The sequence below is a fragment of the Pipra filicauda genome, unplaced genomic scaffold (assembly GCF_003945595.2).
Source record: "Pipra filicauda isolate LSUMZ 115617 unplaced genomic scaffold, ASM394559v2 scaffold8_size5757611_pilon, whole genome shotgun sequence".
Classification (NCBI taxonomy): Eukaryota; Metazoa; Chordata; class Aves; order Passeriformes; family Pipridae; genus Pipra; species Pipra filicauda.
In genome coordinates, this window is record NW_024105087.1 from 3,204,055 (window position 1) to 3,228,895 (window position 24,841).

General features: G+C 36.2%; 1 protein-coding gene across 4 annotated transcripts in view; it reads left to right on the forward strand.

The window, feature by feature from the left end:
* TTC29 (tetratricopeptide repeat domain 29) overlaps positions 1–24,841 on the forward strand; it is a 125,700-nt gene that overhangs the window by 9,045 nt on the left and 91,814 nt on the right. For all 4 annotated transcript variants that reach the window (XM_039391076.1, XM_039391075.1, XM_039391077.1 and 1 more), the window contains exons 4-5: positions 12,156–12,379; positions 22,413–22,598. In XM_039391076.1, the coding sequence (XP_039247010.1) occupies positions 12,156–12,379; positions 22,413–22,598 (410 nt within the window). The remainder of the gene's footprint in view (positions 1–12,155; positions 12,380–22,412; positions 22,599–24,841) is intronic.

A 24,841-nucleotide genomic window follows, 5' to 3' on the forward strand; every position in this document is an offset into this window, starting at 1 on the left:
ATATCCAAACCCTGAGTCTGGAGGTCGTGGAACAGGAAACCAGGAAGGACATCCACAATGCAGTGAGAATTTTATCATCTGTTCTGCAATGCCTACACAAAGTGGGGTGTTCCCTTACAGTTTTGTAATATGCTGTTTTTCAAAGTTATCAAAGTTATCAAAGCCTCTTAGAAGATTAAACTGAAATATCATATGTATTCTGGTTTATTTCTATGGAGATTTTTAAAGTACCTCTTTTAAAAGGTTATGTTCATGTTCTGTATATTTAATTCTTCTTGAAAGTTTAGCTTTTGATAATAGGACAGCAGTTACAAAAGTTCTCTCTCTATATATATAATTTACTAATGCTCTTCCATAAACCTGATAAAATCATTTGAGAGCAAACAAATGGTAACAAACTAACTACACAGTTATATTAGTACTATGCTAATTTAGTTAGAAGAAACTAAACACATCAACTGCAATTTAAAACCAATTTATAAAGTAAGGGAATGCCATATGTGTAAATGATCTTCCTGAAATCAGTGTAATGCTTAGTATGTATGTCTCAGCAGACAATGGATGTTTTTATTTTAAAAATTATGAGAGATGATTTATGATATGCTGTGTAGGGATTTTTTTTAATATTGTGTCCATTCCAGAAGTAGATTATTGCACTTCTTTACAAAAGGACTGGATTTTCTTCTTTTGCCACCTCTGCTTTTGTTAACTTAATATGTCAGTGATTATTTTGTCAAGACAAGTTCTTGGAGCCATACTCCTGCTTAATATTATACACCCTTTTTTTTATATGTATGTTAGGCAGAAAACAAATTTATTATCTTCTAAATTAAGGAATGTCTGGGTAGTATCACGTTTATGGAAACAAGCCACATTCTTTAAAGCTCTTCCCTAAAAATTGTACCCTTCATAATATTCTTTAAAATGAAGATAAACTAGTTTCTTCATAGTTAAAGGGAAAAAAGGTTGCAGTTATTCTTGTATTGTACAGCATTTGATCCAAACTTCATCAAAAGAGAATTCCATTAAGTGTGCTCATGATATAACCTCTTTTTTTTTCCTGTGGAAGAATGTGGAGTTGTTTTTCAGGGTTTTTTTTGTTTGTAATAATTTTTTTATCCCAGGTTGATATGACAGAAGTGGAAGAAAAAAAATAGTGCTTAAGAAAGATATTACTTTAATGATATTAAAACAGGATATTGCTTTGCTTTTTCATTGATTTTGCTTTGCTTCCTTCTCGAAGAGCTTAACTTGAAACAAGAAGCGAATGTGGTGCAAGAAGGTGGAAATGGAAAAAAAGTAAAGTTTCTTGTTAATGCAGAATGTGAGTGCTTTCTTGCCACAGAACTGGGCTTCTGTAAGCTTCTGAGGAGGTTGGCTGACTCCAGTGGCCTTTAGTGTGCTTTCCCTGATACCTTCTGTTCTTAGTCTTGACTCACCAAGTCATCAATGGCTCAAAATCGGATTGCAGTAAAAATTAAAAATATTCCTTATGACCGAACTAAGAGTCAAAAAGTTCACAGTGAACTGTGAAATAAAGCATTTTTCATCAAGAGATTGATTCCAGAGTTCAATCTTCAAATGAGTTTGGAGCCTAGAATGGGCCAGAATTTGATGTTGTTGTTGCTGCTTCCTGATCTTTTTGTCATGGTAAGAAAGATAAGTAACAGTTCTCTTTTCTTCATACAAATGAAAACTGTCCAAAGATGACCATATCATTAAAAAAGAATTAAAGACTAGAAAGAGAGACTTTGAAATCTATTTAATGAGAGGAACAGCTTTGCTTAGCAGTAACAAAAAAATATTGCCTTAGTGATGTTACTAGATGTATTCTCAATACGTTTGAATTGGATGATTGAGTTGTACTGTCCTCAAAACTCTGGTAGTCAGATGACATCTGATTTATTATACAGAGACAGTAAAGACTGACCTAGATATGCAGAAAATTTGTATTTGTGTTTTCTGTCTCGTGAGCTGTGGGTTGGTGTGTTATGGAAAGCTTGCCTTGGTAAATTTGTGTCAGTAAAGACACGCTCCGATATGACGCTTTTCAGGCAGGAGACAAGATTATCTTACACGCATTCTGTCAGATGTTTCTGAGATGTAGTGAGTTGTCCTGCTTAGAATTGTCCAGTGGCTGGTCCACTTCAAGATTAGCTGGAACAGAAAAAGGCAAGTGGGCTGTGACCCCCAGAGCAGCTGTCGGTCATCTCTGCTCTGGGAATGTCGATCATTAACCTACTTTCCAAATTGTAGAGTGCTAAATGGAACATGACATTTTTGCTCTAGCAGTGATGACTGATGAATATAATAGCAATGCCTCGCTTTCATAAACTTTTTGTCCCTCCCTGCAGAAGAGCAAAGGGATTTTCACCTAAGTTTAACTGATCCAGAGGACTAGGTTAATCACCCCATATTATAAATGGAAATAATTAAGATGAAGTAATGCAATTAGTGGAGCTCCATCTTTTAGGATTCAGACAACAGCTTTAGAATAAGGTAAATGTAACTTTTGAAGCACCTATTTTTCTCCATTGCTTATAGAGAGAGCTCAGGGTGACCAGCTCAGATGTAGAGGTGTACATTTACCACTGAATCCCACACTGGAGAACTATGGAATTTTGAAAGCTTTAAAAAGGATGGGCTAGAAGTCTTAGAGTTGCGTTCTCTAATTCTTGAGGCAGCAGTTCTGCAGGAAGCTGTCCAGTCCAGAACAGAAGTGACCTGGCAACCATTTTAAATCTTCTCTTGGTGCCATCTGATGAAAGATTATGTTTTCATTTCCCAGTCAGAGGATTAAAAGGGACAAATTATTTAGTACCCTCCCCACCGCCCAAGTTTCTGCTGCTTTGAGTGTCAGTATGTGGGGAAATCTTTGAGGGATTAAGTGTTAGATAAGTTCATGGAAATAAATTATTTAATTCCTACATCTTTACAGTCGACCTCTGCATATGTCCTCCAAGGCTAAAGAGGGAGAAAGTTCCTCAGGTATTTAGAGGCCAGAATGCTCTGTAGAGTCCACTGAAGGAGAGAATGGGGTTTGTGGGCTGATGGAGAGGAGAAGACCTAGACTGAAGGGTGTTTTATTCTGTATTTTCATCATAGCCATGATGGACTAGTAAGCCTTACTATTAGGCTGGGCTTCTTCTGATGTTGTCCTGTGTTTATAAGGTATTTAAATCATGAGAGTTTCAGTACTCAGATTTATTTGCTTCTCTATTTGTTCATATTCTAGTCTTTTGCATTGACGGACCAGTTCTTTAAGGAAGCAGAACACAAATAAGCTGATTGTGGATTGGATAAATCCATACTTTTTAGTAGCCATCACCCCTATCAAATAAATTAGTGAGGTGACTTCTTAGGTGATCTGTGAAGTCTTTTATTCAAAAAAATCGATTGGGACCTTTTTTCATTGACATCATATTGCCATGTTTTCTTTTTCCCAACCTGAAATCTTTACTGGTGCTTCCCAATTTGAACATGCTTAATTTAGGCTTGGGAATTTTGTGTTGTAAGGTGGATCTGACCATTCCTGTGTTATTAAGTCAGGCCCTCGAGGGATGGGGAAGGGGCTCTGCCAAGAATAAGAGTTAGGAAAAATATCTTGTTGGTATGGAATTAAGGCAAGGAAGGAAGAGGGGCGGCTGCTGTTGCTAAAAAGCTTGCAAAAGGCAATTTCAGGCACAGACAGATAATGTGTAGGTGCAGGTTCTGCTGTTCCTTTGTATTTCAGTTCTCAGTTGCACAGTAATTGGTTCTAGTGATGCACTGATTGGAGCTGCTTCCATTTCTTCTGTGTATAACACTATGAAGACAGAGGGAGAGAGGAGAGCTCAAGGCAGCTAAAGAAGGATGTAGCAGCAAACAGAGAAAGAAATAAACTTCCTTCCCTTTCATGTTCAGGTCTTAGCAAGATTTTGCTCTTCTTCCTACTGTCAACCTTTGGATAGGACCTGTAAGCACCTTATGACCCTCTCTGTTCATATTACTCTGGTTGAGAACTGGTGGAATGATGTGTCTACTCATTTACATTGTATGGGGATATTTCTTCACTTTTAGATACTAAAAACTATGGAAAAGAGTAAATCAGAATAAAAGAAATGTATCCTTTCATAGTAAAAGAAATTTTAAATTAAGGCACTCTATCCCAAACTCCCTGCTGGTTGTGGAAAGGGAGATGGCACAAGTCACTTAGTGAGCTAGATGATAAATTTTAAATTTCTTTCACAATATTATTTAAATATGTATTTTTTTCTGTCTGAATAATTCCTAACAATCTTGCTTGCCATGACCAGGATTCAATGTTTATTAAACAACTTTCAAAAAGAGATTTTAGCACTTAGAGGCACACATCCTTTTTGGTCAGATGAATGATCTCTGTAAATTTTGGGCCTGATAAGCATATTATTTACTGTAATTAGGCAGTGATCTAAAGAACAGAACTGTGTAGGAAGCAAATGATTCGCCTTTCCTAGAGAAACTTCTCTGTGCATTTGTGTAATGTGAAAGGTTTTTCTTGAAAAGGTTAAAAAAAGTTCTAATCAACTTCTGTACATTATGTAGAACTTCATTTTCTAAACTCTGCAAAAGAAAGTTTCATATTTAATGGGAAATCATGAATTATTCCATTTATTATCTACTTCCTCCTTTCAAAGACATGATCTGGATAAAAGGCGGGGTGAATAATTTCAAAAAATACAATACATTTTTAATGGGAAGGTGCAAACTACAGATTCTCATGACTATTAGCAAGTATAGAGGAAACAGAATTTTACTTGCAAAAACTCATCAAACTCTTGCAAAGATAAAATACATGACATACTTTAATAAAGAAGAACACAGCGAGCTGAAGTTTTTCTTTTTTTATGTAACTTGTTGTTTTTACTAAGTTTGGTCTTATGGTTTTCTAGTGCTTTCATTTCTCAATAGTTCAACAATATTTAGTACTGAAGATAATATACCAGCAATACACAACTGATTTCTATTTTTAAAACACTCCATAAAGGTGAAGCATCTCTAACACACAAAAAGAGTCTGAAATAAAGACTGTCTAATCTGCCTTAGTACAATCAAGACTTCCTAATAATTTTCACAGTGAAAATTATTCTGCCCTCTGCATTGTGTAAAATCCTCGCTTTTCCTTTCCTCTTAATCTCCATGTGGTCTGTTTATCCTTAGACTCCTGAGTAAGTTCAGCTGGGGACTTGGATGAGAGATATCCTAAACAAAAGCAAAAATACTGTGGGAATTGTTCATAGCAATACTGTAATAATGCATAGCCTTGTATAGGGTTTTATGATAATTCGTAACATCAGCTTGAGAAGATACAGAAAGTAAATAATTATGATTATCTGTTTTGCACACTGTGAAAGAAACTTGCAGAAAAATTTAACAACTTCTTTTATATTGTGCAAGTCAAACAGAAAGGGTTCCAAACTCACGTTTCTAGCTCTCAGCCCACTAGGTCAGCTCTGAAATAAAAGAGGAAAGTTGAAAATACTTCATTTTGATAAATAATAGTCCATAAAATATAGTTGGAATTACTTTTTCTTAAGGAACATTATTAATTTAGAAAGAAAAGCAGAAATATTAATGAAGATAATGGTTTTTTTTCCAATTATGCTTGAAATAATCACAGGTGTGTGTGCTGTTGTATGATGAACATTTTTATAAGGGTAGCACTTTCATCTTTATTTTTAGTATTTTCTTTGCATTTATGTTTAGGGACAGAATGTTCCAAAAGTTCACCGCTAAATTTATATTTCCATTTTCTGGGTTAATGAGGATTCTTAATTGTTACAGTACTTACATCCATTTGAAAATACTTTTTTCTGTGTCATCCTTTGATGTTTATAATTGATTAATTTTTCATTTTATGTAGCTTTGAACAAAAGGAAGCGAGTTCAATATATGTGTTCTTTGCGGGCTCCTACTGACAGGTTATGCATCCCCCTTTGATTGCGTGATTTAGGTTAAAGTGGGGTTTGACAACAGTCAGTGACTGTGAGGCAGTAGATGAAAAATACTACATTGCTTATGCTGAAAGTTACTGTACCTGTATATATGGTATAAAATACCTCCTTTTTATATACACTTTGTTTTCGTCCTTCTAATAGTAGTTGTGGATACATAGCTCCATGAAGCTTTGCCTATTTAAAAAATCTGAGTTCTTACAAAAGTCTGTTTCAAGGGATGTTTCTCCCTTCTCACGATGTGTACAAATTTTCATGCAATATTTTATATTTGTAATTTAAATAGGAAATTCTTTGTATAACATTTGGGGGGTTGGTGGATTTTATGCTTTATATAACTTAATAATTTGGCATTAAAAAGCATGCACCCCATCCCAATATAATTTAATTCTCAGCCTTAGCAGTAAAAAATTCTAAAGTGTAAGCTAACAGTCTATTACTACTTAATGGCATTTACTGTACTGTCATATCTTTTTTTAATGACATTACTATAGTCTACAATTTAACATATTACCATCCAGTAAATATTTCATTAAAAGAAAAGTATTTAAACGGACGGTCTTTAAACTGGGATTGAAGAGGCTGCGCCCTGATGCAGCTCAACAGCCTTGTGTCAGTAGCAGTCTGTGGTGAAAATGTGCTGAGTGCCTTGACCGTCTGAGGGCTTGACTTCCCAAAGTGCTTATGCAGATAAATTTTCCCACAGAGCTGAGACGCTCACATGACTCAGATATATTTTTCAGTGAGCTGTGGCCCTGCTTCTGGTGGATTGCAGCCCGCAGATGTGGCAGTGTAGCCCTCAGCAGTGCGAGGACATGGTTTACACCACTGTGACCTGGGGCACTGAAAGCAGCGGGCAAATCTTCAGCTTCCATATTTGCCAAGTATTTGCTCAAAGTGCTTTCTGTGTTCAACAGTTCCCTGCAGAAATTTTAACTATATTTTAGACGTGGGTCACCAACGGTGTTCCCAAACTGCTCTTGTTTTTTGGCTGTCCAGCTAAAATTAAATAATAATTCCTCTTTCAGTTCTTAGGCAGGGAAGCCTGAATTTGTGAACTCTTACAGCATGTTTGGCTTTTTTTGTGTTTTGTGTAGTATATTTGATCTTACTTAATGCATATATTTCTCAAATTTTAGTGAGGAAATTCTGGCGTCCCCCTGTTTATGGTTTATTTGTTTGCATATAGGTTAAGCAAAAAGTAGCAAAGTGTTCACATACTTTATGTAATTTTAATTTACTTGTAGATTTATAGACAGGAAATGTGGGTAAAGTAAAATAAATTTGTTTAAATGAACTTAAGCAAAAATATCTTGATGATTTTTTCATAATTTTGTGATGCTTATCTAAGGCATTTATATCAAGTCATTGACTTGCCAACTGCAGAAGAAAATCCCAAGTGGATGAAACCTATTTGAATACAGTTTTTAAATATTATAATAATTGGTAGAGTAATTATTTTACACTGAAAGTACAGTTTAATATTTTATATACTACCGTTGTTTAATACATGCCATTTTGTGCTTTACAAAATGGGATTGCTACAGTACATTTGTATTGTAATCAGCAGCTGGAATTAACCAGAAGTACTAATTAAATCCCACAAAATCTTAATATCTGAAACCTGATATTAAATATATATCTATAAATCTGCCATCTGAAAATAGTAGATTTTTGGACTTATTTTGCATGCCTGTAATTGGCTACACCAGACAGGAGGTATGGAGAATTAAGCTCATGATAAATGATTCTGTTATGCTATACTGACTATTTTGATTATTTCTAGCACCAGTACCTACCTCTTGGCCTCCTAATTTCTTTTTTTTTTTCTTTTCCCTCTTTCAATGTAAAGGGTAGAATGCAAATAGCCTTATTGTGCAGGATTTTAAGGTAAAGGGAATGTTGTATGGTGCTGTCCTGATCTCCCAGCATTGCATAAGAGTCTCATAAAAGTATAACACCTTAACATAGGAAGGTCCTTGGGACTGGAACAGTGTAATTGCATGAGCCTCACTTGAGGGCTACTATTTATTTTGCACTGGTAAAGGCAAATTAGAGTCAGGTTCCTGTGATTCCTCAGCATGACTCGAGATCACTTTATAATAGCAATGATAATAATAAAAAGAAATCCATATAAGAAAATTACATAAGTAGCTCTGTAGTTTAAGGAAAAAATTAAAATGCCCATAGCAATATCCAGGTACTCTTAAAGTAGAGTGTTAACAACAGCAGTGCCTTTTCAAGCTCCCAGGTCCGTGTTCAGTAAGTAGCTCCTTCCATCCGTGTGATATTACACGACACGAAAACCATCACCTATACCATGGTGCCACTAAAATGGCAACTTTAACTCTTGGTGGTTGTTCATTTGGTGCTAAAAATTCTTGTGACACGCAACCCGCCCGTGGCACAGAGACAGAAGCTCACCGAATTTTTCAGCACCGTATGACAGAATATTGCATCACAAAAGCTGCTGGCGTAGGACAAGCGCGTGACACCTCACCAGATCCACTTGGACCTCATTTCATTGTGTTCCCCAGCCTGTGTAAATAAACATGTAGCAACATCACAGGGTTTCAGCAGTGACAGAGCTGACTGTCCAGGCAGAAGATTCTCAGTCTTGGCTGGGTCTATGATAAGCGTTGTGGTTCTCATCTGTTGAATTTTATGGATTCAAAAAAACCAAACCAACAAAACAAACAAAAAAAAAAACCAACTCTGTTTTGAATTAAACCCAGATTAATCGGTAGCTTTGTTTCAAACATAAATACAGAGATATGCTCCCGAATTCGTTAAGAAATTAGTTTGCTTTAAAAAAATTCCATCTGAAATCTCTTTCTCCTGGCGTGCACACGCGATCACGCGAAAGGGGAAGAGGACTTCGCGTTTACAGTCACATCACGGTTCAGTTTTAAAATTAAACACGCTTAACATCGCAAAGCCGTCTGCCCGTTCTAGTCCGACTCCTTAGCTCGCTCGCAGGCGGCTGTGCGGGCAGGACCAGCGTGTCCGTGTCGCGGTGCCCTGTGCGGGGGCACGGCCGGGGGGCCCTTTGTTCTGCCGCGCTGCCGGCGCCGAGGTCCGCATGTCCTGCCTGCAGTTTCCCGCATTTCCAGTAGATGCCCCCAGAGACCATTAAACCCCTTGAACGGCTCCGCTCCAACCAGAGGAAAGGGCAGTCTTTTCCCATTTCGCTCCTGGAAGTAACATAATTGTCCAAAGGAAACCTGAAGTCGGCGCGGAAGCAATGCGGAAAAACAAACTCGCTTGTTTAATACTAAATCATAATTTATTAGGTTGTAAGGTTCAAAATGCTTAGTATAAACAATCTTATTACGGTAGTAGAAACACACCGTTAACAGTTGGATTGGATAAAATCAATCATAGATCATAGAATATCTTGAGTTGGAAGGGACCTTAGTAATCAGTTTTTGATGTTGATATCACAAATCAAGTAATCTTTGGTTATCCAAAACACGAGGTGCTGTGTTTTACCTTGGATTTCACACGCTGCATGACATCATAGGAAGCAGGATGGAAAGGATTTCGAGGATTTATAGTTTATCACAAGGTATCATGAAAAGTTTACTGCTGTCACCAACATCACACCTCTGTTCAAAAGAACTGTTTGTTGGGGGGAAAAAGGGCACTGGAATTTTCATCTGGAAGCACTTTGTAACGATTTCAGAAGTCATTGCCATGTCGAGCTCTCTTAGGTGGCACAAATACCATTCATCCCCGTGATATCATTAATCTCTTGCCCTGTTTTATTGTTTGTGTGTGATCAGTCACTTGTGTCTTATATATTACAGAAACTTAAGGAAATAACTGTAGTAATATTTTCTGTTCATAGCTGAGAGATTACTTTTATTTTTATGCTACTAAATTTGAAGGGTTAAACAGTAGATAGCTTCATTGCTTGTGTGCTAAAATCAGTTCTTTTTGCCTCAGAAAAAAAATGTGCTCTGTACAGTATGATTACTTCAGCATTATTTCAATGTCTTCATTAATTGGGATGGGATTTATTAAAAGACTATTGACACTGATTTTTAAAACTGATGTGTTTTACTATATGCTTTGTTTCCCTTTATTGGTTTGTTAATAATGCTTTCTAGTGGGGAAAATGTGCTTTGAATTCAAGTAAAATGCATCAGTCTACAGAAAATAACATGTTACATGGGCACAGTTTTTCTATTTATACGAATCTCAATGCTGTGCTCAGTGAGTATGCAGTGAGTGATAAAAATTAACTGAATGATTTTGGTTAGTCACTGTTAAGACCTTTTAGCATTGCTTTTTTGTTTACTTCCAATATATCTAATGATCTAATGCATGCACACATACAAACATATATAGATCCCACTGTATAAATAAATATGCATGTATGTGTGCCTGCTATGCAGATTGTTATTCCACTGCTCGGAGTTATATTAATGTAGGATCCAGTCTTAGGCCTTTGGAAGTTGGTACGAATTTTTACTTATATTCTTCAATCTTTTGTAAGTTAGGTAGAATTTTAAAACAGAAAAGAAAAAAGAAAGTATTCCATATGCAGAATAGAGAATACATTGCACGGTATTAGCATAACATCCTCACAGTATTTTTAAGCTATATACGGTGCATTTGCTGTATGTCAAATATAGCGTATTCTGGCAAATTAAAATTTAAACGTTTAAAGATATTTCTCATTTACTTTTCTAAGGTAAACGTTGCAAATGTTTTCTGGTGCAGAACAGTTTCATCTTTTCCCTTGACTGTTTGAGCTATGTGTGCTTTTCAGTCGCAAAAACCATCTCTTTATATATTAAACATAAATTCAGTATTATCTAGTCTATATCGTATCAGAATTATTTAATATTTTTATGTTCAGTTCTGCAACTGAAATGTAAAAAATACATTGTGAAGGATTAGTGTGCATCTGTGTAGTAAGAGATTTTATTTTGATTGTGTGAAATATGAAATAATGCAGATTATTTGTTTCTTACATCTTACATTGCTGTTTATTTCATTGCCATCTAGCTAAAAAGTTTTTCACATAACTTCCATCTTATCAGCATTGTTGAAGAACTGCAGAGGCTCTTTTCAGGCTTGAAGTATTAGTCTCAATAGGCTATTATTTAGTATGAAATCATCTGAATTTATGACATACACTATAAATCTCAGTTTTCAGAATTCCATATTTATTTTAAAGCTGCTGAGAATTTGAATTTAAATAGATTTTAGTCTAAAAAGACAGTCTTGAAAACAGTTTAGAAACTTAATGGAATATACAAAATAGAAATAACACATCTGGGTCCTTGCCATTTTACTGGGACAAAGGTTTGTTTTCCCACACTAGATACCTATGTCTGCAAACCTTTACATCTGTACCTTAGTGTTGCAGGCAGTCCCATTGGACTCATAGTTTTCTCCAGAATAGGACACAATGATTGTTTCATGCCCTGTAAAAGAAATATTTTTATTATTTCCATAAATAATACCTCAAAAGATATATTACCTCTTGAGAATATTTGATTACACGACTTTTTAATATGGACGTCTTATCAGTGTTTATGAATGAGATAAACTTTGATATAAATTCATCACAGCATCATTTGAGTGTAAAATTAGGGAGAAATTATCAAACTTTTGCATCAGTAAACCAGTCCCAGCTGAAGTTATATGCTAAACAGAAGCAAAATAACATCTAATGATTATGTTTCTGGCGTAGCATTTGTTTGACGTTTTAAACCAAGCCATCATGTCCTACAGCAAAACTATTTAACATGTACGTTGTTTTGACATGTGGAATGTGCCTCATTTTTCCCTGTGCACTGTCTTAAAGCAAACTAAGAGTTCATTGTGTTTTCATGAACTAATGTAAACATGGTTGGGTTTTTTTTCCCATCAGACAGCCTTTTTTACCAAATACCAGCTGAAGAATACCAGTGTATTTTTTTAACATGTTTTCACAAATATATATACAGGCATTTATTCATTATTGCCATATTTACTTCCCTGGGGTATGGCATTTGCAATCGTATTATAACAGATCACTTTTTGAGCGGGGGAAATACATACCCATTCCCTGCTGCTGAACTGCAGAGGTCTCTTCTTGAAAGCTGTTTTAGTTATCTGTACTTATTTGGCGAGGTGGAGAACAGAATACAGGTTTAAAGGCTTAAAATCTCTCTTTCTTATTCCCAGTAACAGGAATTCATACACGAAGAACATCTGCATAGACATGCTGCGCCGGGGTTATCACAAGTCCTTCTCCGAGCTCTTCACTCTGATACAGAAGTGGAATGCCTTGAGGGAGGCTGCAGGGCCTGGGTCAGCCATATGGCATGAGAAGTCCCTGGAGGAGCAGCCTGATAAGCTGGATCAGCTTTACCACTTCCTGACCAGGGCTGAGGCAGCCCAGCGAGCAGGTAAATGGGGGGATTGTGGGTAGCGGAGCAGCGGGAGCCGCAGCCGCGAATGCCTGGGGGAAGCTTCCAAATTGTTTCATGTATGAATTTGAAACGTTACTGCATCTTAGCACATTTCAGCCTTAGTCAACTAAGCTGTATTTATAGAACACATGATTAGGAGCCGCAGATATCAGGAGAGGTTTTGTGAAGGAAACGAAGAGGGGAAAACATGTAGTGTGCATTATGACATCATCAGAAATGTTTGATGTATTTATAGCTTTCATAACATCTCAATTATTTTCTAATAGTTTCAGTATTTGTTGGGGTTTTTCTCTACTGATTTGAGTAGCTGGTTTTGTATTAGAAAAATTTAACAGGTGAAATGCTGTTTCACACAGTAATAGTTTTATAAATCTGATTTTATTAAATACCCTGCTAACTGTGTTTGGGTTTGTGACTGACTTAAAAAGGACTGTGAACATGTCAAATAAAATACAGCACACAGATGTAACATGCCACCTGTGAATTACTAGATATTAGTGAAGACATAACTCCAAATTACTGTATTTTCTCTGTTTTCTACTATTTACTAAGCATTCATATTTATAATTTCCTTTTACTATAAATAGTAACATAACTTACTCCATCTTTCTGTGTTGGAATAGTTATAGGGATGGAGGCAGATAAAGCTCTAACTGCAATCCTGTTTCTGACTGAGTTGATTTCACTGTAGTTGGCTTGTTTCAAGTTGCATTTTGATCGTTGCAAATATGAAAATCTACAAAAAAAGCTTGTGAGTTTGGACTCTAAGTTTTTTAACTGAAATGTAGAAAAGGACATCTTTATTTAAAAAAGGAACAGCAGAAGAAACCCTTTCAGCGCTCAAAAAAATGTTCATTTAAAAATGTTTATTTTATCTGTGCCATGAAAGTCAAAAGTTGTGTTTCTTTATTTAGTTCCCAATAATTCTAGACAGGAAGACTAGCCAGCCATGACTGGAAGGAATCTTCAGATTTGTCTGGACTATGACTAAAACCTGAATAGGTACCTCCTAGTTTGCAGAGCATAAGAGAGGAGTTTTGTGTTTGGACTACCCTGACAGAAGCATTCTACCAATACTTTGATGGTCAAAAAGTAGTGGACATGACTTATCTTGATGGGCCTGCTCCGTGCAGCTGCTTGAGGAGAACATTTTGCCTTCCTTCAGTGCATGATATTTTTCACAAACTGATGTGTGACAACAGAGTTGGCAAATGCACTCCCAGAGAGTCAAGGTGCTGCTGGCTGGGCAGTTCCTGCCACTAGGAAAGGCAGGGACCTTTTCTGTCACTGAACTCAGCATTTGCTGTGTAAGTCTTTCACCTCTCACAGGGACAAGGTACCACCAGCTGTCTGACTGATTGCACCTTGCCTCTCCCAATTTCACCTGTTAAAGTTGGCTAAAACGAAAGAAAAGAAAATCATGACAAAACATACCAATAGAGTTGGCAAGTGTCTTTACTGAATTGCTAGATCAAGGTAGTTTTGATTTTTTTTCACCAGTTTCAATGCAAACCTTTGCACAAATCCCTTGTCTGTATGCAATGAGGTGTGAGTCGCCTGGCACAGGAAGGCTTGGATGCTAATTCATGTTGCAGGTCTGAGAGCTCGTAGTGCTGTGAAGATACATATGAATTGTGCAGCTCATCAAACACTAATTCAGTAGTTCCACTAATCCAGTTACTCTCTGATTCTAATCAGATTGCTTGGGGCTCTGGCTTATGATCTCCTGACAACTCCAGTTGACACCATTTAAGAAGCATTCAGCAGTTCACCTCAGCTGGAACTTGCCATGATGTAGCAGCCACTACAGCAGCTGACCTGAATTTGCTTTTCAGCTACCACAGTTCAAGCTTAAAAGGATGAAAGTAACATTTAGGGCAGCAAATTGTGAGAGATTCATAGTGTGGTTGATGTTACTAATATTAGGCAAGCTGAAAGTTTACCTGTCTGAAGTATGCTGTCCTGAGCTAACAGTTGTGCTGGAAAAGAGGTAGCAGATATAAATAATGAAAATAAAAAATTCATTACTTTTAAGTTTATTCATTAATTGAAACTTAGTGAAATGATTGGTTTTGGACCAGAACTGGTAAGTGGAAAAGAAAACTTCACTTACTCTGTCACTAAATAATTTTCTTATTTGTCATTTGATTTTTCTCACCTGATATTTTTGGATCACAGAGTGTTGCTGTCTTAATTGTGAATATACCTAGAACTGCTAGGTTTAGAGTTTTAGCGTACTTACAACAGTGCACAGAACAATCTAAGTGTTCGTTTGCTCTCTATATTTATTGCTGGAAAATGTTAATGTTTTAATGGTTTTGATAGTTTATAGTTATAGGACGGTACAATGCTGGACATAAATTATTTGCTTGAACAGAATCAGCACCATCCACAACAAAGTGGAGGCCGATATCAAAGAGCAATTACTTTCTTTACTGCTGGGTTTTTCAAAACAGTGACATTTTGTTTACCAGCATTACATTGTAGAGACCGATTACCTTTATATACACCAGTAAATGTTCCCTCTGTTTTCATTTTCAATGTAACATTTTGATTAAACTTCAAATCATACAGGAGTTGTCTTTTTTTAATTGCCAATTACCAATATTTTACTGTGTGCAAAAAAAATACCTCTCTTCTGTCCAACTCAATCTCGTTGTTGTATTTGAATATCTCCCAAGTATTTAAAAATACAGAGCTAGCATTAATCCTTGCAGCTTCTCAGGAAAAGAGCTAACAGAATTATGTGGCCCCAGGTACAGCATTATCTTAAAAAGACTGGCAGAAATATTGGCAATACTTGACTGTACTCCTATTTGATCTTTTTTATACAAATAATGTAAATGTTTCTGACCTGAAAATTGAGTCATTTTTAATTAGTCCTTGATGTTCCATCATTATCCTGGACTAACCTCTCTTTTTACTAGTTCTGGTTTCAGTACCTTACAGGAAAAAAAAGAGGTAGTTTAGCTGTTTAAATATGTATAGTTGTAGGGCTTTTTACAGAGGAATGCAGGATAAATGCCAGAATAATGTACCTGCATAGCTCAGCATTTGATGTATACAGTAATTTCTTGTCACGTTTATGAAAATGTTGAGGGCTCTTTCAAAAGGCAAGTTTTATATTTTGAGGCCATGGAATAGCCTGCCTGATTGCACTGTTCAGAGTAATTTCACTTAAAGCTATAACTGCCCTTGAAAGGTGTAACCCAGTGCTGACAAGTTGTTGCTGCTATCCCTTTGGAGAGCCACAGCTCCCAGTGTAAAGTGTACCTGGGACAACAGTTCATTATAATGATGATGTTACCGTTCCTCAGATAAAAATATTTAGAAGTGAAATTAAAACCTTTGAGCTGTTACTTGCACTGATTTACCATATAACTGTAACTGATTCTTTAAATCATTGCTTGGCTGCTGCAGACCATCTTATTGTTTTAAAATGCATTGCCAGTTTACTTTTTGTGTCTGTATGCTTATTAAGCTAGTCCATTGTTTGCTCCTTTTATTTAGTTAATTAGTTAGGTAGCACTGATTCTACGAGAGGAATGACTGACAGTATGCAGGTATTACTGTAGAGTATCATTTGCATGTCTTAGGCTGAGGCCAGCCTCTTGGTGGAGGATGTGCTCAACCTAAATGTCAGCTGGCCCAGTATTATTTCAGAAACACTTGGAAAGCATTGCTCTTGAGATTACATCTGAATTACATATTGAATGTATGTTCAGGTCCTTACCTTGGACTACCAGAGGCCTTGAAGTGCTGATGTGATCAGTACTTGGTAGAGCAAGCTGGTTCAGTTGTAGAAGTTGAAGGGAATGCAAGGCAATTTACAGTTCAAGAACAGTTAAAGGAAGAGATGTCTCAGCTGTTGACTCTGCTTTGCCAGAGCAGGAGAGCAAAACCAGGGAAAATGCCACAGTTCAGTGGCTGCAATGCGCTGAGCAGTCAGCACTGCTTGGCAGATCACTGTGCCAAAGCCAAGGGATGCAACCTGTGCTTGGGTATGAACATGCCTTCAAAAGAGCAAGATGCTGCTCGTTAGCTGATCACTGGGGCAGCTGCTGAAGAGTAGGGCTTAAGACCCTGAAGCTCTTGCCTTTCTGGGATTCCATCTGCTCCTGGTTCCTGACCCCATTCAACCTTTATGATATGCTAAATGCTCCATCTCTGTATGTGCTGCAGGCTGCTGACCCTTTTTCTAGAGAGTATCAGGCAAACAGAATTAGAAAAAAGTGCTAATTCGGCTCTTTTTTTCCTCACTTCAGTGTAGAGGAAACTTTTGACAGTATGAGTTAGCATTTGTTTTTGTTATGAAAGATGTCTTTTCATAAAGTATATGAAGAAAGCGTGAGTATTTGATGTGTTTGCACTGGATAATCTTTCTTTGTCTAAAGTACTTAAGGTTGAAAACAGTTTAGCATTTTACAATGGAAAGCTTTTCTGTAAGATTTCAGACTTATGCCTTAGGCTGCACTAGAAACATTGCAATAACCATATTACCCATGCTATTTTGAAAAAAAAAAAAAAGAAAAAATGGAGAGAGGTCATGCATTAAAAGAGAGAGTATAAACATGCCAAACCCTCTTTTAATATTTGCTTGGATGGGGCATAGTTTTGCTTGGTTTTGGGGAAATGGGGAAAGGAACACTGTTTAATTTTCTAAGCAGGTCTGTCGTTCTCCACTTAATATTTTATCACAGGAGAAAATGCAGCAGTTGCTAAAGACCAGTGGATTTTATTATTTTTGTAATTATTTTACAAAAAGTTGAAGTGATTCTGTCCAGGAAAGAAGCCAAGCCATCTCAAAATATAGCCAGTTGTGGAATTAATCATTGACTTCAATGGAAGCAGCATTTCTTGGAAAATTTCTGTAGTGTATTTTCATTGCCAATGGCTTGGAATCTCCATTTAGCTTTCCAGATTACCAGTTAATTGCCTTATGTCATTATCACTAGATTGCTTTGTTCCTACTAGTAAAATTGTATCTTGACCATTTCCTTAGCATCTTTGTACAGATTGTACATTGATTTATTATTTTCCCTTTACGTATCCAGCAGTACGTAAATTAGAGGGAGCAGTGTGCTCTGTGTACACTCTGGGAAACAGGCTCTGCCTGAAACTGGATAGTGTCATCATGCTAACAACTCACAGAAACCTTGCTTCATTTGTTCTTTTTTTCTTTTTCCTGGTAAAAAGCTTATCCATTTATTAATAAATTCTCTGGAAAAAAAAATGAATAATTAGGTTGGGCCTCTACCTGTAGATGTAGAGGCAGGATTGCCTTAGCAAGCTAATGGGACTGATTCTTTGCCATGAATGTTTATTTCCATGCAGGTGGAAATAAACTAATTGCAGCACCATGTTCTATTGCAGTTTATGCTTCTTTTTGATCCAACAGCCTCCATCCTGGATCTTTCTTTGTGTATGAATTCTTCAAAGCATCAGCTGTCTTGCTACTAAGTCACTGATCTCTCTGGCAAAAGAAAAATGAAACTTCCAGCGTTAATAGTGTCTCATTCTGACATCAAAAATTACTCCTAGTGACTTAATGGGCCTTGGGGCACTCCTTTATATGTCTTCAAGAGTGAATGGTCAGTTATAATCAAGTCATACTCACTTAAACCAACGAACTAAACTGGAGGATGAGCGTTAACAGCTGTTGACAAGCTTCCATCTGGCCTTTGTTAGGAACAGATAACTGACTGGTGGTTTTTGAGTGAAAAATATTGAGCCAGAAATGGATGTTGAAAAATTTCTTTCCAATACTTGTATTTTAAAAATGAGTGCAAGTTCTTGTTAATGGAAAATGGGGCTGCTGCCTCTTTCTTTTATTCTTCAAGGAAAACACCAATCCAGGATGTCTTTATGATATTTTCATCAGTTCTCTAAAGACCTTTGTTGTACTTCTTTTCCTTTCTTCTGTTACATCCTGTCACAAAGATCATACAGATGTGGCAGCAGTTGTACCTAAACCTCATAGTATGGCTTGCAGACCTTCTGTACGGTTTTTTGCCCTCATTTTAGCTCTCCTGGGGTTATCATACTCAAACTGCACCTCAGTGTTCCTGTGCATTGCACTACTTAGCAGTTGTCTGACTGAACACAACAAACATGCAAACATGGATTTGTTTGGATCCTCTGTTCCGTGCACACCCCTGCTTGCCGAGGGAACAGTTCCTGAGAAGAGTGCAGGAACAAACAAAGATTTTGTTCAGTGGGCTAATCAGGGCCTGTGGGTTGTGCACAATAAGGGGAGATGCCACTTGGCGGTTGAGGTGCACTTGAAGAGATCCTTATACAGAGCAAGAAATACCATATGTGTTTAATATACAGGATTTCAGTGGAAATAAAAGTACTTTGAAATGTTCTGATCAAACAAAATGAAAGTCCATTTTCTCTAATTTATATTCGGTTACAAACCCATACAAATATTAAAATGTTATAAAAGAAATACTGCATAATTGCATGACTTCTAATTTGTTTTCTGCTTAATTTTTGTGAAATGTTACTTCCTTCAATTTTGCAACTTTGTACTGAATAAATGCTCTGTTGAATAATTGCCCATAAGATGTGTTTTCAGATCTTCCAATCAATCTAGAACTGTTAACAAACAGGCTTCAGCATCTGCTCCATCAAGTTTCATTTGCTCTGTGTGGCTGCCATTTTTTGGTAGACCTTCTTCACAACTTTCTCACAATCCTGTGGCTAAAGTGTTCCGGAAGACCTGGATTTAGTTTCCAATGTTTTATGAAATTAATGTAATTTTTGAAGGATGAATGGGATCCAGTCATTGGACCTTTTTTGTACGTGCTTTCTTAATTGTTTCTTATATAAAAACAGGAATTTGTCTTGCAGGAACTGTTTTACAATTGCTTGTATGATTGAAGCTTTTCTCTCTGTTTGTTCTGTGATACAAAGTTTTCTTTCTGTTCATTCAGTATCACATGCCAGTGCTGTCATTCCCTCTCTGATAAATGGTGCAGATAATTTTTTTTTGATCAACAGATACATAAATATGACTTGTCTACATGTATTCTATTATCAGTTGTAGAGAACTTTACAAAATCAGAGAGTTCAAAGCTTTAAAGTCTAAACTACTTCTTGGAGATTTTATAGAAGACTGTATTTACCTATTCTAATGTTCTTCTCCTGAGGAGGTAAAAGTTCACTTTTACCAAGTCTGATGTGCTATCTTTGCCACTGTCAGAATAACCTCAATTAATTTCTTGATTGGTAAATCAGACTTTGAATCCAGGAGACAATATGACTTTCAGAATCTGGCTTTGGGAGTTTATTTTATGACCGACATATCTGGTCAGCCACTGCCCAAGACAATGACAGAGAACTGGTTGTCTTTGTGCACTTCTCATTGTTATTCACTGGCAGGGTAGTCATCAGAGGGTCACATTAAAGTTCATTCAATCAAAGCTGTGGCATTAGCTATAGTCTGCCTCAGGTCACTTCCATCTCCTGGGATTTGTAGGGCACTACCTGAAGTTATTTGCGTAATTTTATCTCACATTAGTGCCTTGATGCTTTGTAGCAAAGATTTCAAAGGAGCAAATCTATATCTTGTGTTTTACCCCAATGAGAATCCGATTATCTCTTCTCTTTCTGTGTTATTGCAGCCATTTGTATGTATCCTCTGGTATCTTCCGAGTTCATTTTCACTTAGCTGTGATCTGTATGTAATATGTATTGTTATCTTTATGTTAGAGGTTATAATTAGGTTTTGTATTTCTCTCTTCATGTGGTTATTTGCTTGTGTGCTTGTAATTGTCATGGGAACCTCTGTCTTTACTTATGAGATAATCTCTGAAAGAACTCCCTTGTGCTGCAATAGTTGTTTAAGTCAGGATGAGATGAATGGATCTCAGCCAAGAAGTAACTGGTTTTTTTCATTGAGAATAAAGGGATCCCAGATAATTCGTATCTGTATCTAAATTGGTTAGTTTGTGTGAATCCTAACTATGTCTTAACTTTTTTATCTGTATATGGTCCTGGTTTTGGCTAGAATAATTTTCTTCTTAGTAGATGCTAAAGTGCTGTGTGTGTCATTATCTATATTATATCTATTATAAGCATATATAAATATAGGCGTGTATATCTGTGCACATGCACACAGATAAATATGTGTATATTAAACCCAACCCAGTTTTGTTACTTCCATTTCAGTATCATTTGCAGAAATTTTTATGAGGCTATTGTACAAAAATTGTCTTAATTTCTCATATTTATATGTTTTATTTTTATATGATGTACACTCCTGGATGTTCTGAAGAAGAGGTACCCAAGAGGTACTTTTTTGGTCTTGAGGGGAGAAAAAAAGGCATGAAAACTCACTGCTGTGAAGAATGTTCTGATAAGGAATACATGAAGTCTATATATTAGCTAAATTTCTAAACTTAAGCTTATGTTTTGGCATGTTTTGGTGTAAAACCTTAGACACAAATGATGAGATGATAATCTAAATGTAATTTCTGGGTTATTTCTACTTTAGTGACTAAAGAGATTGTGAAACACTCATTTCTTGAAAGAGTTATTTAAAATACAAGAAATGGAAATGTATATAAAACAAACTGGTTCAAAAATCATAATTTTATATATTTTAATGGGAGCTATAAAAAGGAATATGATGCTACCACTTCATAGAGGGGAAAACTCTGAGAAAATAAATAGGAAAACAAAATAATAAATGAAAAAAAAAAAGGCAACAAACAAAAGTATTGTTTTTTTCTTTTCCCCCTTTCCTCTCTTCATTGAACAAAACTTACAAATGGCAGAACTCCCAGAAGCAAATCAGTTCTATTCACATGTCCAGCTTAACCAAACAGCCTCTCACCTGCCACAAGACCTGTGGTTCTTAACTCCTTTACCCAACTACACAGAAATTCTTTTAAGAATTGGCTGTTTGACTTACATTCATTTAATAGCCACAAACACACTAAGTAGCCTACCAAAACTGCAATGGAATTTTAGCTAATTATTCCATTTCACATCTGACATGAGCAGAGTTTGCAAAGAAAATTAATTTAGTTTAGTCAGTGATAAATTTTGCTGTGAAACATATAAGTTCATGCTGTACTTTATTATCTGATAGATTTTTCAGCATCACTTAAGGAATAGATATTTCAAATTCCCTTTAGGTAGAAACAGTATGATAAGATTTGCCAGGAAAAAATTTAGATCTCTACCACAAATTAATAAAGTTTTGGAATAATTCAAATCTTGTGGATTTCTTTTTCTTTTTTTTTTTTGAAGGTGATTTTCTGAGAGAAATAACTCTAATTCTGTTGAAGCTATCATTCTATAATTTTAAATTGTGAATAATATATTTGTGGATGATTTTGTAATGCTACTTAGATTTCAGACTGGCAGTGTTTTTGTAAATTTTATGGGTAATGTGTATTCATCTAGTTGTCTGAGATGATAAAGAGCAGGGTCTAAACTTCAGATCATAGAGAAGATTGGGGACTTTCAGTCTCCCCTGCTTTCCACACTTGTTCTGAGAGCAATACCTTGGTGAACTGTGGGGTTTTTTTCAGGGCAAGGTGTGCAATTTCAGTTTGTCCTTAATTTCTAAGAGTGGTAATGTACTAAATATGGGAGCATACATGAAAACTCAAAGACTTTCTTGTTAGTCTTACTTTGAACATTTAAAGTTCTAAGAATTAATGCTTTTTGTTTGCAGACTGTGGGCTTTTTAAAGCTCACTCTAACTTCTAACTAGCCAATGTCTTATCCAGGGTCTGTGTGTTGTATTAAACTGAATTTTGGGTTTGCACACAGAAATGGGAACAAAAATGTGTTTTCAATTGTGCCTAATTTGTAAGGTTATAATTTTCCTCTAATATTTCTTTGAGTGGACGTGTAGGAGAACTTGACGGTGTTTGAATGGTGGATATATAAATAGCTCTTCATTTTCATTACATGATCATTGCTATAACATGCAAGGTTTCTGAAGGCTGATGATAATCTAATATTTTGATTGTAATTTTTGTTTTTAAAGGGCTCTACGAGGAGGTGTACGATAACCAGCTGAACTTGGCCTGCTCTTTCGAAGACCCTGAGGACAAATGGTTAAGTGACTACTTTTATGAGCAATGCTTTAACACTGCTCAATTAGTAAAAATTGATGGTGGGAAGAGAAAGGCACAAGCACATGTAAACATGGGCCTCATCAATGAGGGACACGGTAAGTCACTGAGATGATAAAACTGCATTGTATCAGCCTTGAGACAGTTATATTTGGCAATTTATGTTTCATCACAGGGCACAATATTTCAATATTAATTTGTTTGGGAACCAAAATTTAAAGTAATTTTTAAAACAACAGTTGCAATTTCAATTTTTGGAGCATCAAATAAGAAGGCAAAGGAGTCTATAATTATTCACAGACCCACTTCCTCTGATATTCTGTCTGCAGTCGAAAGTACTCCATCAGATGGAATACAAACACAGGTTTAAAGGGAGCATTATTTTATCACAAGGGTTCTTTGTGTTGGACATTGTTTCTTTTTACTTGTTTTTGACAAGAGACTGGTAATGCTGCTTCAGACCACAGGTATTTGAGTAGGATGGCATCTGCAGTTACACAAACTGGGCTGATTTAAGAGGTAATTCAGTTTAATCCTGCTTCCAATTTATACTTAGATAAACGGTATATATTTTTGTGTACTTTTTTAAAACTTCCTTCTGGTTCTCTTGACTGAAAATGACACCCAGTTTGTTTGTATGTGACTGCCACGTTGGTGTTTGCTTCAGACTTACACCTTACCACAAGCTCCATTTCTCCATCTGTGCATCTGTATCCTTAAACTGGGAGTTTCTGAAATTAGAAAATATATCGATAGAAGTAACTAGAATCATAGAACAGCCCAGGCTGTTAGGGACCTCGAAAGATCATCTAATCCGACCTTTCATGGGAAAGGGAGTCTGGATGAGGTTATTTTAGCACCCTGTCCAATCTCATCTAGAAAACCTCCAGTGACGGGGACTCCACCACGTCTCTGGGGAGACTTTCAGTGAACAATGGCTCTCACTGTAAATAATATTACTTTCTTATATCAAGATGAACCTTGTTTCTGTATTTAAAAGCACACATTGCCTTCATGGCAGAGGGGTTTGTGTGTGTATAGCAGTCTGAGTATAAAAAAAGGTGGTTTTCTCTGTTTGCATAAAATCCTTTCATGTTGTGGGAAGACAAGCAATAAGTGAGCCTCAAGTAATTGAATAAAGCCTGTCTTCCAGTTCCAATTCCTAAGTGTACTGCATGCCTAACTACTGCTTAAAATATGTGATTTGTGTAGTCACTATGTTTTTGTTTCTAAGTTTGACTGTGAGTTGAAACAATTCCAGCTCAACTTGTCGCTGGTTTCTCAAATAGAGTGGCTTTTCTTAAACAAAAAAAGATTCACAGAAATTTAAATATTTTGGGGAAGCAGGCTAATTCCACTAAATGTCTGACAGAATGGGCATGTTTTGAAAGATGTCCTAATTTTCCAGCAAAAACCTGGACATAAAACATAAAGCATGCAACCTTTCTCGGTTTTGTTTTGTTTTAATTGAAAGGTTATTGTCCTGGTTTTTACCCATGTTCTCTTAAAGCTAAAACATCACACCTTTTTTAATACTTTCTCACATATTTTCTAGACTACTGGTCATTCACACTGTTTTCCTGTGAACTGTTACCATAACTTTCTTGCTTGCAACATGCAGTCCTGGATTCAGTTTTAACATTTGAACTAATTGAACTAATTTAAACTAAAATTTGAACATTAATCAATAAACTAGAAGGATTACTTTTCTTGTACATTGCATTTTTATTTGTGTCTTTGGGTATGATATCTACATTCTATGTTTCAACATGAACTGCATACTCATATTTGGTTCATGACCTTCATTAATCTCAAAATTATTTTCTGAAGAACTGTTACCTGACTGTCCTGTTCTGTGTTCTGAGATCACCAGTTAGCTGTGCCTAAATGCAATTTGTTGCTTTCTCTTTGCACTGAGTAGCATCCTTGTGTTTTGGTGGTGGTTTCTAGAAATTGTCAGGGTTGCTTTGGTTTTTGAAGTTGTCCTTCAATGTGTTTTCTCTTCTTCCTGGTTTGGTATCATTTGAACATTTAAAAAGCATTTTTCTACCCCGTAATTCAGATCCTTTAATGAAAATATTAAGTAATAAACTGCTTATAGCTTTTTCCATGCTGGCAGTGAACTACTGATAACCAATGTCTGTATAGGATTTCCTAACTAATTTGTGCTCACCTAACAGTTGCTCCCCTAATGCTTTACACAGAGGTTATGTGACAGTGAGAAAGAATTTATTAACATAAATGGAAGATTGGTTAGATGATATTCGCTCTTGATATATTGACATTGGCTGTAGTATTTTCATATTTTCTCCAAATGCTTGGTAATAATCTGATTGATTAT